The sequence below is a fragment of the Quercus robur genome, chromosome 5, assembly GCF_932294415.1.
Source record: "Quercus robur chromosome 5, dhQueRobu3.1, whole genome shotgun sequence".
NCBI lineage: Eukaryota > Viridiplantae > Streptophyta > Magnoliopsida > Fagales > Fagaceae > Quercus > Quercus robur.
This window is the reverse complement of record NC_065538.1, coordinates 23,173,399-23,188,053: the sequence shown is the minus strand read 5'-3', so window position 1 is coordinate 23,188,053 and position 14,655 is coordinate 23,173,399. Positions and strand designations below refer to the sequence as shown.

At 37.0% G+C, this 14,655-nt stretch overlaps 2 protein-coding genes across 3 annotated transcripts; both read right to left on the bottom strand.

The window, feature by feature from the left end:
* Nucleotides 1–5,117: 5,117 nt before the first annotated feature.
* Nucleotides 5,118–5,627, bottom strand: LOC126727993 (glyoxylate/hydroxypyruvate reductase HPR3-like). Its single transcript, XM_050433884.1, has one exon. The coding sequence runs from the start codon at nt 5,625–5,627 to the stop codon at nt 5,118–5,120; it is 510 nt and encodes a 169-aa protein (XP_050289841.1).
* Nucleotides 5,628–12,121: 6,494 nt separating this feature from the next.
* LOC126725545 (glyoxylate/hydroxypyruvate reductase HPR3-like) lies at nt 12,122–14,169 on the bottom strand. 2 transcript variants are annotated; one of them, XM_050430327.1, is made up of 3 exons: nt 14,061–14,169; nt 13,476–13,929; nt 12,122–12,851 (listed from the first exon to the last, which is right to left on the bottom strand). In XM_050430327.1, exons 2-3 carry the CDS (start codon nt 13,908–13,910, stop codon nt 12,327–12,329), a joined length of 960 nt encoding a protein of 319 aa, XP_050286284.1. In that variant the 5' UTR covers nt 13,911–13,929; nt 14,061–14,169; the 3' UTR covers nt 12,122–12,326. The 2 variants fall into 2 exon arrangements, with proteins under 2 accessions (XP_050286284.1, XP_050286283.1); XM_050430326.1 differs by lacking the exon at nt 14,061–14,169 and having other exon boundaries at nt 13,476–14,001.
* Between the last annotated feature and the right edge of the window lie 486 nt (nt 14,170–14,655).

Genomic DNA, 14,655 nt, shown 5'->3' with positions numbered 1-14,655 from the left:
AAACATTTGTCCCAAAACAAGAATTTCTACTATAAAAATTCGCACATGGAGATAAAAAAAATAAAAAATAAAAAAAGTTCTTAGCAGATTTAAATACCAATACTAGCAAAAGAAAGAAAAACAAAAACAAATGTACCAGGTGGTGGTTGTTGAACGGTGGTGGAAGCACAAGCCTCTGTTGAGACACTAGCAGCGATATGGCGGGGCTACTTAGATTAGTAGCAGTTTTTTTTTTTTTTTAATTATAATTCTAGAACTTAATTATTTCTTCTTATCTTTTATTAATAGTTGTTGTCAACTATTTTTCCTCTTCACATAGCACAAGTTATTACTTAAGAAAAATTTTAACACACACACATACACAAAAGACATAATTCTTTTATTTGATAAAATTTTTGATATCAAAGATTCTTCTTTTCTCTTTCTTTTGTCATGTAATTGTTGGGTTTTATGGAGCTTAATTGTGTTTGATTTGGTTGACGACTTGACCTAATCCGAAATAATGTTGTGTAGTTTTTAATGGGAGATTTTTTGAGGCTGAGTTCATGGAGCGAAGACTTGGGCTGATAGGCCTAAGCTGGAGTGCTCATGGACAAGCCTTTTAGGAGTCCGGGGGCAACGGCCCCGGGAAAATTTTTTGGCCCCTTTTGTAGTCCATTGTGAATCCTATGCGCAGGATGTAAAAAACCATTTTTGGTGATTAGGGTTTTTAGTGGTTGTTGTAGTTTTAGAGAGAGTGTGAAACACTGTAGCCACACTTTATATTTTTCCCTAATAATAGTGAAATCCCTGCAACTCCGTGGACATAAGCAAATTGCCGAACCACGTAAATATTGTCTTGTGCGTGTGATTATTTTCTTTGGCGTGTGTTTTCTCTATTTTTTTTTTTTTTTTTTTTTTGTTTCTCATAAGTTGGGAATTTCATATTCATTCCCTACAGTAATAACTAATAAGTTTTTTGTTAAGATTTTTTTTTTTAATATATACAAGGTAGAAATTCTACTCTAGAATAATTTAAGTGTATATGTATGTGAAATTCCCTCCTAGAAACTTGAACCCTAGTGGCTCTTGCCTACCCATACCTCACAAACACTTATATTTATGGAGTGATCACCACACCAAAGGTGCGTGGTGTTCAAGTTAGGACTTTTACAAAAGCAAAATACTACTAATAAATTATGGCATTTATGTGTGACAAACAAATTGGATCATTAACTTTAATTATTTACAATATCGTGCAATTTAGTTATTAATTTTTGATTTTGAGATGGTGTTATATGTCGTGCAAATGAATTCTTCTATGATTATGGACTTCTTCTTTTTTTTTTTCTTTTTTTGTTTTGGGCAAGATGATTTAGGACTCCTTTTTACCATACTTTTTTGTATTTTTTGGTTCTTATATTAACATTTTATTATTATTTTTTTATACAAGATAGAAATTCTACTCTAACCTAATCTAAGTGTATATATGTGTGAAGTTCCCTCCTGCAAACTTGAACCATGACCCTTGCCCCCCACATCCCACAAGCACTTATACTTGTGGAGTGACCATCACCCCAAGAGTATGCAGTAGTATTTATTTATTTTTGAGAAAAGGTTCAACGCATATTATTATGATAGACTATTCAAAGAAGCTTTTAATACAATATTAATGTCTAATAGTACATCTTTCATCCAAACTAATAAGGGAGGGAAAGAATTGCTTGTTGTGCTAGTAAATGAGCAACCTTATTACAATGCCTACATACATGATAAAGAGTGAAAGCTGAAAAATGTGAAGCAAAGTAATGTAGATCATTTACAATGTGCCCATATTAGGCCAAAAAACTGTTGCTGGTTTACAGTGATTTAATGAAGACTTCGAAATTACCCTCTAGGACTATATTAGTAAAAGCTTTATTTATGAAAAAAAAGAACTGAACTAGTTAGATCAATTGAGAACCGAACACTAATTCAGTCGAATAAAAACTCCTAAAATTAGTAAAAAAAATTTGAAAAAAAAAAAAAAAACAATTGGGACCCAAAACAATTCTTTTTAACGTAATACTTTTTGAAACCATGTTAATAACAGGTTTTATATGTTAACTATGTAACATTCCATTTTGAAAGATACAGATCATGTTCTCACTTTTATTTAAAGTGTGTTTGGATACTGCTTATTTTGCTGAAATTAAAAAATTATTATTGAAAGTATTGTAGATAAAAGTAAAAGTTAGTTGAAATAGTACAGTGGAGCCCATGATAGTGCCAAAAAGCATAGTAGAACCCATAAATAGTAGCAAAAATAAACTTAATAGTAAAATAATTTTCATTTATAATCTCAATCCAAACGCACGCTAAATGCAATCTGGAGTGGCAAATCAAAAGGATGCCCTCGTTAATCATAAAAATTACAATTTTTGTAATCTTACTCCACCACTCTTATCTAAAAGCGCGTGAAATTTGACGCGCTTTATTGTTTTTTACTTTTTCAGAGACGGGATACTTCCCCTATTGGATTGAGATCTCGTGCAATACCTTCACGCGCTTTATTGTTTTTTACTTTTTCAGAGACGGGATACTCCCCCTATTGGATTGAGATCTCGTGCAATACCTAGGGTATTGCACGATGTGCAATAGCATAAATCTCAACCTTCCATTTAATCCAATGACTTATTATTTTGACACCTCATCAGTCCAGGCTGGCAATCTGTGTGCTTTCATTTCAGTATCCCAAATTTGAACTTCACTAAAACTCTTCTATCCCAAAAAAATAATAATTGTAATAGAGCCAAGCCCACGGTGACGTTGCTGGCAGAGAAAGCAGAGAAAACCAAACCCCAATACAATCTATACAAAGCAAAAGCAAAACAAACTCCAATACTGTGTTTATCAAAAAAAAAAAAAACCCAAAACAAAGCCTTTGTACCAAAACCAAACCAAAAAAACCCCAATACTCGCTCGTCGTCGCCGTAGCTCGCTCTTTGTCGTCATCGCTGTAGCTCATTCCTCCTCCTCGTCGCCGTAGCTCGTTCCTCGTCATCGTCGTCGCTCACTCACTCGCCCTCATCGTCGTCGCTCGTTGCTAGCCCCTCATCGCAAATCGCAGATCGCAGATCGCTCTGCTCTAGTACTCGGTGCTCGATGCTCCCTCCCTCAAGGTATTTCTATCTCTTTTTCTCTCTGACTCTCTCTCACTCTCAGTCTCTCTTTCTCTTTATCTCACTAAAAGTCTGAAATGAAAACTAAATTAATGAATGTCTCTTTCTTAAGTCTCTTTATTCTAGTGTAACTTAGTAACTCTCTCTCTCTCTCTCTCTCTGTGATTGACTGGCCGAATGAATGAGCTTTATATATATTTTGTTTTTTGCTTGTTTTTTATCTTTTTGAATTTGGCTTTATCTTATTCGTTGGTGTTGGTGAGTGTGTGTTGGTGTTGGTGTTAGTGACTGTGAGATATTAATTGTCTTTTAGTGTAATGTGTATTGTGATTTGTGATTGTGAAGTTTTCTGATTGGCAGGTTATTGACTATTGTGATTGGGGCATCAGGCATGAGGCTTGTGCTTGTCTATTGGGTGGGGTGGGGGTAGATGGGCTGATGGGCACATGGGGCCGAGTAAACAATAATTAAAGCAGTGTAATGTGCTGCACATTACACTGCTTTAATTATTGTGCTATACATGGGATGTGTAATGTCTGATTCTTTTAGTGTAATGTGCACAAGGGGCTAAACAATATAACAAATTAAAGCAGTATAATTAATGAAAAACAAATTAAAGCAATATAGTTTATTGTTACACTAAACAACAATAATTAAAGTTGTATAATTAACCAATACATTATAAAAGACAAATGAATTAAATTATGTTAGGCTAAATAATAATTCATAATTTTATAATTAATGAAATAACAATATTACAAATTATAGTTTATAAAAGACAAACAAATTAATGAAACAACTAAACAACAATAATTAATAATTTTATTAATATTTCAAATGAACTTATAGTTTATTATTTATTTTTTTGCTAGAATTATGGACAAATATTTGATAAGAAAACAATGTACCCAATATTTGGCAACAAACTTAGTTGTAAACTAAGGCTACAACTCTTCTCAATATTTTTTTTTATTAGATGTGAATTTTGACAAATCCACCAATATATTATATTTTCTTCTTATAACTTGATCTCCCATATTTGCAAAAATATTTTAAAAATCAAAGATTAATAGTTATGTTATCAATTATATTTTAAAATTTCAAGTTTTTGTAGTCTAAAATTATATATAAAAAATAAGTTTATAGATTGAATAATAAATAACATATGATTAACATGAAATTTGACATGTGTTTTAAGAACATGCAATTTAACAGTTAGATTATTAAAATATGTAGCTGAATTAATTTGTTTAGTGAAAACTGTAGCTTTAGGCTACAATTAAGTTTGTAGCCAAACTTTGGTCCCTTTAACAATATATTAGGTCCTTAAAAATAAAATAAAAAAGTCCAAGAAAAATTTTATTTAACTAAAATTTTGAAAGATATGTAATTTGCAGCGTTTTGATAATGAGACTATCATGCAACGATTTCAAAATTAAAAAAAAAAATTTATATAAGGAAATTGTAAGACTATGTATTTGCATTTTTTTTTGGGTCTATATATGAAGTTTTTTTTTTTATTAGATTTTGTATAATTTAAGTTTCTTAATAACCACTCTAAAAAAAACTTTTAGAGCCGCCACTAGAGTTAGTCTTAAACATACCTCTCAAACCCTTCAAACTCCTCCAATGTCTTTTTATTGGATATTTAAATGTGAAATTTGAATATCTAATGCATTTTTTTAATATATATTTTTAACACGTATATCAAATTTCGTTCAAATTAAATATTATTTACTATTCAATCAATTAACCTTTTTTTTATGCATAATTCTATACTACAAAAACGTGATATTTAAACATTTGATTAATGACATAATTATTGATATTTTTTTTTGAAACTTTGCAAATATGGATATGGAGGATATAATAAAAACATACCATCTAAAATTTCAAAATTCATATCCAATAAAAATATATAGGAAGAATTTAAATGGTAAAAACTTTTATTTTTTTTTAATTTGAGAAACAACAAATTCAAAAACAAACCTTGAAACCAAGTGGATGTTCTCCTTTCACAGGCCATAACCTGCCTTGAACAAAATGGTCAGCAGCCGATATTCGACGCAGAACATCAATCAACAGTGCCACGGCATAGTCAACTACGTCCTCAGATAAGGCAGCACTAGCATTGATGACCATGATTCCACGACGGCGACATTCGTGAAGGTCAATGTGTTCAACACCAGCGCTGGACCCAACCACGAGTTCCAGGCTAGGTTGGGGACCAAGGGTGTCAGCAATGAGAGGGGTCAAGCCCACGCAGAGTAAGGCACGAGCCGAGTGGGCATGGCGAGATAGGAAGGACTTGGTCGACTCATCAGGCGAGTCATTTGGGTCAAGTAGGTGGAAATGACTCTGTAAGTGGTCTTCAAGGGGAAGGTTGAAGTTTTTGGAACGAAGCACAACAACTAAGGGTAGCTCACTCTCCTCCTTTGGTTCTTCTTTGTTTTCCAAGACTTGTGGCTGTTCTTCTTTGGTAGCCATTGATTGATGCAAGGCTTTGCCGCCTTGAGGGGGTCAACTGGAATCTTTAATTTGCAGTGGTTTTAACGATTGTATTTTATTAATGGTGGGCAAGCTTTATAGTTTAGAGTTATTCACCAAATGGAGAAAACGAATTATAAAAATCATTAAATTTGTTTATGATGGTTTATTTAACAAATCAAACCTTCCTTGAAATATGAATAAAAAATAAAATAAAAAACCAACTTAACCAAAGTCAGGCATAACATAGGTTTAAACTCCACCATTAAACAAATTGAATTCAATGCTTAATTTTACAAACTTTCTCTCCTCTAGGGTAGGAGCTCTCTCTCTCGTTTGCATACAAGGATCTCCCCCCCTTAGTTTATACTAAGGGCTTGACTTTTCTCTATTTTTTCGATGACAACTCTTCTTGGATTATGGCCGATGATGTGATAAATATTTTAGAGAACATGAAATTGACCACAGAGAAGGAAGAGATTATTTTTGTTTTGGATGAAGGACGGAAGGAAAAGATTGAAAGTTGTTGTCAAAGTTTGATTGGGAAGTTTCTCATGTGCAGGTCTTTTAACAAGAGGGCTGCTCAGGGCACTCTTAAACGCACATGGGGCTTGGAGAATCAGGTACAAGTTGTAGAAGTCGGGCCAAATCTATTTCAGTTTAAGTTTAACTCAGAATTTGATATGGCTAGGGTGTTAAGAGGGGACCATGGACCTTTGACAATCAGGTTTTATTGTTAGTCCGATGGAAACCCGGGATGACTGCTGGTAACGTGAGGTTCGATTTGGCTTCCTTTTGGGTACAAATTTGGGGGGCACTGTTCGACATGGTCTCTTTGTCAATTGCCAAAGCAGTGGGGGGACGTTTAGGAGTGGTGGAGAAGGTGAAGAATAGGCGGAAACAAGACATCCCAAATTTTTTTATGCGTGTGAAGGTTGCCTTCCCTTTATCTAAACCTCTTCGGAGAGGAGATTTTTTGACAGGATCGAATGGGTAGAAGACTTGGGTTACGTTTAAATATGAGAGACTTTCTTTGTTCTGCCATTGTTGCTACTTGCTTGGGCATGACCTCAAGCATTGTGCTCATTACTTTGTAGCAACTAAGAATGGTGAGGAAGCAGAATGTCAATATGGGGAATGGATGAAGGCAACTGGAACTCGAGCATGTTCACCAAGTAGTAAAGGTAGGTATCGGGGTAAGGCTAATCATGGTACTAAGGAGAGGACTGTCCGTTCACAACAGGGGAGTGGTAGGGTAACGGAGGCGGATGACGGCGGTGGTGGCGAAGTATTCACTAGGGTTTGCACGGATACACATGCTGCTGGTACTACCGGAAATTATGGGATTTTTCCAGAAGATACGTTGCCAAATCACAAGTTTCATGGAGAGAAGTCTACGAAGATGGAAGGGGTGGATGGGATTACGTCAGGTACTGAAGATTTTAGTCTAAGTAGGGACGGGCTAGGGGTCTTTAATAGGCCTATGAATAAAAAATGGACCAATTGGGCCTCAGGGAGTAGACAAGCAAAGCAAATGGACCAGGTTCACACGCATGGACTTTGGACCCGTGGATTTATTAAAATAGGGAGCAAAGTCTATTTTGGGCAAGAGAGGCAGCCAGGGAATGCAGCAGAATGTGTTTGATAGGGGTGAAGAGCAGGCAGAGAAGAAAGTAAAGTTTGGGGATGGTTCTCAATTTTTTGAATCGGCGGGGGTGTCAAAACACCATTTCCGAACACAATGAGGTTGCTAAGTTGGAACTGCCAATGGCTTGGGAACTCTTGGACAATTCAAAACTTTCACAATTTAGTGAGGGCTCAAGCTCCCAATGTATGTTTCCTCATGGAAACAAGACTTGATAGAGACGGGTTTATGAAACATTGTCGAAACTTGGCCTATCTGAACAAATTAATTGTGAAGAAACCTAATTCGGGTGGTGGTTTAGCATTGATTTGGAAAGAGGATGTAAGGTTGGAAGTAATTAATTATACAAAGAATCATGTCTTGGCAAAGGTTGTTGAGGATAATGGATTTCAATGGTTTTTAACTGAGTTTTATGGCTGGCCGGAATCATGTTAGAAACACAAATCTTGGGCTCTTTTGAAGCATCTCTCTTCGCTGGTGACGAGTCCTTGGTGCTGCATTGGTGACTTTAATGCTTATTTATATTCATCAGAAAAGCTGAGCAATCATCCGCCACAGGCAAAACAGATGGAGGAGTTCGGGGCTGCCTTGGAGTCTTGTCAACTAATTAATCCAGGTTTTCAGGGATATAAGTTCACATGGAATAACAAGTGACCAGGTGCAGTCAATACAAGAGAACGGCTTGATTGTGCTGTTGCAAATAAGGAGTGGTTAGATGCATTCTTCGCAAGCTCGGTGTCCCATGAATTTTCGCATGCTCCGGATCATATGCCATTACTTTTGCAAATAGGAAAGGATAATAGACTCCAAGGATGTGTTGCTCGGGGTTTCAAGTTTGAAGAGGTATGGCTACTCTCTGACGAGTGTGAAGAATTGGTTGGAGAAGCTTGGGGCCGATCAGGGGGTGAAGGGGCTTTTTGGTCAGTACCAGCAATAAAATTTTGCATTGTGGGGTAGAATTAAAGGCTTGGGGTTCAAATAGGACAAATCCTTGGGTGGCTGGGATTAAGAGACTGAAAAAATTGCTTGAGAGGCTAAATGTTTGTGATCAAACTGAGGCAACCAGATCTGGCTTTGTGGCAGCAAGTAAACAGCTTGATGATCTCCTTCTAAAGCGAGAAATATATTGGGCACAGCGCCCCCGCTTGTCTTGGCTAAACTTCGGGGATAAGAACACTAAATTTTTCCACTCAAAGGCCTCATAAAGACAGCGTAGAAATTTCATTTAGGGAATTAAAACTTCGGAGGGTGTGTGGGTTGAAGAGATTGAGGATGTGGCAAAGGTGGCAGTAAATTACTTTGAGGATATTTTCTCTTCGGATAGGTGTGAACGAATGGAGGAATGCCTTAATGCAGTCCTTCATAAGATGTCTCTAGATATGATTAATGTTTTATCCAGTGAATTTAGTGTGGATGAGGTGAAGACAGTGCTTTTCCAAATAGGACCAACAAAAGCTCCTAGATCGGATGGTATGAATGCTTTTTTCTATCAAAAAATTTGGCATATTGTTGGGACTGATGTGACTCATGCGGTTTTGGATTTTTTGAATAATGGTAATATGTTGACTGATATAAATTGTACACATATTGTTCTCATCCCTAAAATAAAGTCTCTGGAGAAAATGTCAGACTACAGATCTATTAGCCTGTGTAATGTTATTTATAAAATTATTTTTAAGGTCTTGGCTAACAAATTGAAGGTGATTCTGCCCCAATTAATTTCACCCACCTAGAGTGCTTTTATGCCTGGCCGTTTGATTACTGATAACGTAATTGTTGCATATGAAACTTCGCATGCCATGCATAGCCGGAGGAAGGGTAAAAAAAGGTGCTCTTGCATTGAAGCTAGACATTAGTAAGGCATATGACAGGGTTGAGTGGTCTTTTTTGAAGGGAGTGATGATTAAGCTGGGATTCCCTCAAGGGTGGATTGATCGGGTTATGAGTTGTGTCACTACTGCCTCGTTCTTGATTCATATTAATGGTAAGGCCTTTGGTAATTTTGGCCTACTAGGGGGATTCGCCAAAGTGACCCTTTATCCCCCTATTTATTTTTGATATGTGCAGAGGCTTTCACATCATTGTTGGCCAAGGAAGAGGTGAATGGTCGGCTTCATGGTGTTGCCATTGGCCGAACAGCCCCTGCTATTTCCCATTTGCTTTTTGCTAATGATTCTCTTTTATTTTGTCAAACTAAACAAGAAGAAGTGCAGGTGATATCAAAAGTATTAGATTTGTATGCAACGGCTTCTGGACAATGTATCAATTTAGAAAAATCTTTTGTGTTCTTTAGTATCAATACAACAGGGGCACAAAGAGAATGGATCACACATGTGTTGGGAGTAAAGGAGGTGGCCAAATTTGAATCTTATCTAGGCCTGCCCACCTTAATTGGTAGATCCAAATATCAAGCCTTTTCATTTATCAAGGAGATGGTCTAGAAGAAAATTCAGGGGTGGAAAAGGAAGTTGCTCTCTAGAGTTGGGAAGGAAGTTCTAATAAAAGCTGTGACCCAATCGATTCCAACATATATGATGGGGGTGTTTCAATTATCAGTTAAACTTTGTGATGAATTAAATGCGATGTGCACTAGGTTTTGGTAGGGTCAGTGTGGTGATGAAAAGAAGATACATTGGAAGAGTTGGGAGTCTCTTGTTCAGTCAAAGAAGGAGGGGGGAATGGGTTTCAGAGATATTCGAAATTTCAATCTTGCTATGCTAGCGAAGCAAGGGTGGAGGATGTTGAATGACCAAGGCTCTCTTCTCTACAAGTGTTTCAAGGCAAAATATTTTCCTTAATGTTCCTTTTTGGAGGCTGCTGACAATCCTGATAGTTCATATAATTGGAAAAGTCTCCTAGCGGCTCAACCTATTTTAAAGAAGGGTTGTTATTGGCGAGTGGGCACTGGATCCTCTATTCGGGTTCTGACAGATAAGTGGCTTCCCTGCCATCCAAAAAACAAAATTCTTGTCCCACCACATGAAGTTGATGAGGAGTGATGAGTGTCAGATTTAATTGATTGGTTGAATGTTCAATGGGATCGTGGTTTGATAGATGCGGTGTTTCATGGATTTGATGCCGAGGCTATTTATAGGATTCCTCTAAGTCAACGTTGTGTGCTTGATGTCTTGGTTTGGTTGCATAATAAAAAGGGAAGGTACTTGGTGAAGTCTGGGTACTATGTTGCGAGGAGGTTGCTGCGTGAAGCTAGCCAGGTGGGGGAAAGGTCAGATCAGATGTCAAGCAGCATGGTTTGGGCGAGGATTTGGAAGCTCCACATTCCAAATAAAATAAAAGCTTTTGGCTGGCTTGCTTATCACTCCATTTTACCAACTAGAGAGAAGCTGTGGCAATGACAGATTATTGAAGATGATTCATGTCCAATTTGCCACTGCTTCTCGGAAACCTCTATTCATGCTTTGTGGGAGTGTGGGGCTGCTCAGGATGTGTGGGCTGGTTGTCCAGTTAGAATTCTGCAGAAGGGGCTAACTAATCAATTTAGTGTGATGCAGCTGTTTGAGAATCTGATGCAAAAGCTATCAGAGGAAGATTTTGAGTTTTTTCTGTCCAAACGTGGCTCATTTGGAACCAACGCAATCTAGTTTTGCATGGAGGAATTTTGCAGGAACCTGGTAGGCTAAATGCGAGAGCTAGCAGTCTTCTAAGGGAGTTTAAAGAGGCACAAACACAGCTAACTGTTCCGGTTTCAAATGGATCACAAATATGGTAGCCACCCGAAGGACAAGTATACAAGCTCAATTTTGACGCGGCAATTTCTGCGGACTTGCCTGCTTCAGGTATTGGGGTTATAATTCGGAATGATAGGGGTCAAGTTATGGCAACTTTGTCGTCGAAGGGTGGTGTTGTTCAGGATAGTGAAGAGGCAGAGGTATTGGTGTGTAGGAAAGCTCTGGAATTCATCATGGATGCTTGTTTTTCAAATTTGATTGTGGAAGGGGATAATACAATTGTCATGAATTCTATTACTTCAGCCCAATCAGATCTATCTTGCTTGGGAAATATATATGACGACATTCGTTGTTTGGCTGGAGGTTTGCGACATGTGGAATTTAATAGTATTAGTCGAAGTGCCAATGGAGTAGCTCATTCCTTAGCTCATTATGCTAAGCATTTAGATGAGGATATTGTTTGGTTGGAAGATTCTCCACCTCCGGCTTTAGAGGCCTTGTATTTGGATTCTATTTCTAATTAAATGATATTGAGGTTGCTTTCAAAAAAAAAAAAAAAAACTGAATTCAAACAAAATATTGTGTAAGTGAACACGCTCATGAATAAGAGGTTCAATTTATATATATATATATATATATAGACTAAAAATTGAATTTATATAAATTTATAGGGCAATAACTTTTTATTTGTAAGTTATTAATAATATAAATAGTCAATTTTGTAGTAAAAATGATATATAATTTTTAGCAATACAAAGTTCGTGAAACTATTTTTTATAGAAATAATTACAAATCACTTACTTGTGGTTAGGGCTGATTTCATTGCCATCAATGCTTTGAAAAATGTTCATTTTTACCACTTGAGCATAACTCTATTATTTAGTTGTAACCCATGTGTGTCTTACCGTTAAAAAAACACAACAAAACATTAAAATAATCACATATTTAATAATCAAAATCCCTCTTCTCTCTTTTTCTTTAGACTATTGTTAGAGACACGTGTTTGACAATTCATGAAACCACAAAAGAAAATGTTTCTCTGAACATGTAATCTACATACTAAATTTTACAAAAACAAAACTAAAAAGCTCCAAGTTTATCTTCAATTTCTTTGCCTTTTAAGGATTTATATATGCATTAATATTCACCATGCTGTTGAATTTGACCTCTAAAGAGTCTTTAATCTAATAATCTTATATAGATGGAAACCTTCCAATCATACATCCATATGTGAATATTATTATATTACTTCATTCATGCTGGAAAGGCCACAACAAAGGCTTATTTAAAAAAAAAAAAAAAAAATACACCAATCATACAAATGGCAACCTTCCAATCATACAACCCTGTGTGCATATTACTACTTCATTCCTGCTGGAAAGGCGACAATAAAGGCTTACTTGAAAAGAAAGCCTTCAAGTTTGCTATAATCACCTCGTTCAAGGCTTCGAAGGATTCTGGAGTTGAAATAGCAAGATGTGGAGACAACACAACATTGTCCAGGGCAAATAGCTCTTTTGGGACATTAGGCTCGTTCTCAAACACATCAAGACCTGCACCACCAATCTCCCCTTGGACCAAAAATTGCACCAATTCTTTCTCATCAACAAGAGCACCGCGCCCAACATTAATTATAAACCCTTCCCTTCCCAATGCTGTCAAAACATCTTTGTTGATTATATGGTGAGTTTCATTCGTCAGCGCACAGCAAACAATAAGAACATCACTGTTAACAGCAAGGTCATGGACATTGGCATAGTAAGGATACAGTACAGATGGCTTCTTGTTCCTCGAGTTGTATGCAACTGTGCAGCCAAATGCCACAAGCCTTTTTGCAACTTCAGAGCCAATACTTCCCAGCCCCACAATACCAATTCGTTTTCCCCCTAACTGCAGTCATAACCAATTCATATAAGAACCGATTGGATAATATAATGTTTAAGTTTAATCAAGATGCAAGTATAACTAGTGAATACAACCAGATTTGTAGCAACACTATTCTAATGTTTACAAGGTTAGTAACTTAGTAGCTGCGGCTACCACATCACTAGCACTTGATCAAGGCCCTGTATGTTTCTTACCAGCTCTGAATTTCTATGACAATGAATTCAATTCCCAAAACACAGATACTAGTTATACTCTTTCAAGCTAAATGAATATATTTACAAGGTTAGTAGCTTTGAATTATATACCCTTGCTTCTCTTTTTCAATCTTTCCAAGCTAATCCCACTGAAAATCCCAGCTAATCAACCATAATTTATCTAGATCTGTATTTCGTATCTCAGTTGTATGTTATACAAAAGTTCCACACAGTGACAAAGAGACATGCCTCAGCTAACCACCTCTCGATCAATAACAAAACCTTAATATTCACTTTATTACACACCAATCACCAGATGCTACCTCAGCAACTATGAACATGTTTTTTTTGTGTCATTCACTATGCTTGTCGTTTTTAACAAAAAAAGCTACCAATCCAGATGTGCTAAAAAAAACAAAAAAACAAAACTAACCTTACAGCCAAGTGGGTACTCTCCCATTTGAGGCCACAAACCAGAGCGAACAAATCGGTCAGCAGCGGAAACTCGGCGCAGAACATCGAGCAAAAGCGCGACGGCGTAGTCGGCCACGTTCTCAGAGTTGGCGTCGCCGGCATTGGTGACGGCAATGCCACGACGGCGGCACTCGGCGAGGTCGACGTGGTCAAGGCCGGCGCTGGAGCCAACGACAAGTCGCAGAGAAGGGAGGTGGTCGAGGGTGTCGGCGGTGACGGGCGTGGGGCCGACGCAGATGAGAGCGCGTACGGAGGAGGCCTCGGGGGAGGCCAGCGAGTCGAAAAGGCGGAAGTGGGTGATCAAGCGGTCTTGGAGTGGAAGTTTGAATGAAGGGAGGTGGTGTATAAGGACGAGAGGACGGTGGTCTTCGACTTCGTTGTCTTCGGTAGCCATTGATGGATCATGGATGGTTCTGAGAAAATGAGGTTAGGAAGTTTATTAATGCCCAAAACAAAAGTAAGAAGTTTATTAAATGATTTTTTTATCGATAAAAGATTTTTTTTTTTTTTTTTGGTTAAAGGGGTAATATATTAAAACACTAACCAACCACAGCAATAAGTCTGTTACAAGAAGTTGCTGCCCTGTCAAGAGCAAGTAAGTTCACCACCACATCCGGTGGGAGATCAAAATAAATAAACATAGCAGAAAACTTAGAACTGATTTAAAAGGGTTTGTCTGTTTCTTTTTCTTAAATACAAAGTAGGAAGGAGGTAGTTTTGAAAGGGACTCGGTCATAATGGCGGCAAATATTTTAGCAATTTTTTTTTTCTTTTTTTGAAAGGCACTCGGCCATATAGTGGCACATATTTTAGCATTTTTAAAAAAAATACAAAATAGGCAGTTTTTTATTAATTTTTTTGAAAGGGACTCGGCCATATAGTGGCACATATTTTAGCATTTAAAAAAAAAAAATACAAAGTAGGCAGTTTTTATTAATTTTTTTGAAAGGGACTCGGCCATATAGTGGCACGTATTTTAGCATTTAAAAAAGAAAATACAAAGTAGGCAGTTTTTATTAATTTTTTTGAAAGGGACTCGGCCATATGTAGTGGCACATATTTTAGCACGCTATGCACTTTTGCTGAATTGGTATGGAAGATGGGTCCCTGAATGTATTTGGCAAGAATTCTAGAATGAT

Bases quoted from the DNA above. Each gene is read 5' to 3' on its own strand.
- LOC126727993 (XM_050433884.1), bottom strand. From the start codon at position 5,627: ATGGCTACCAAAGAAGAACAGCCACAAGTCTTGGAAAACAAAGAAGAA.
- LOC126725545 (XM_050430327.1), bottom strand. From the start codon at position 13,910: ATGGCTACCGAAGACAACGAAGTCGAAGACCACCGTCCTCTCGTCCTT. The intron at 12,852-13,475 runs GTTAGTTTTGTT...TTATGACTGCAG, and splicing joins AGTACCCACTTGGCTGTAAG to TTAGGGGGAAAACGAATTGG.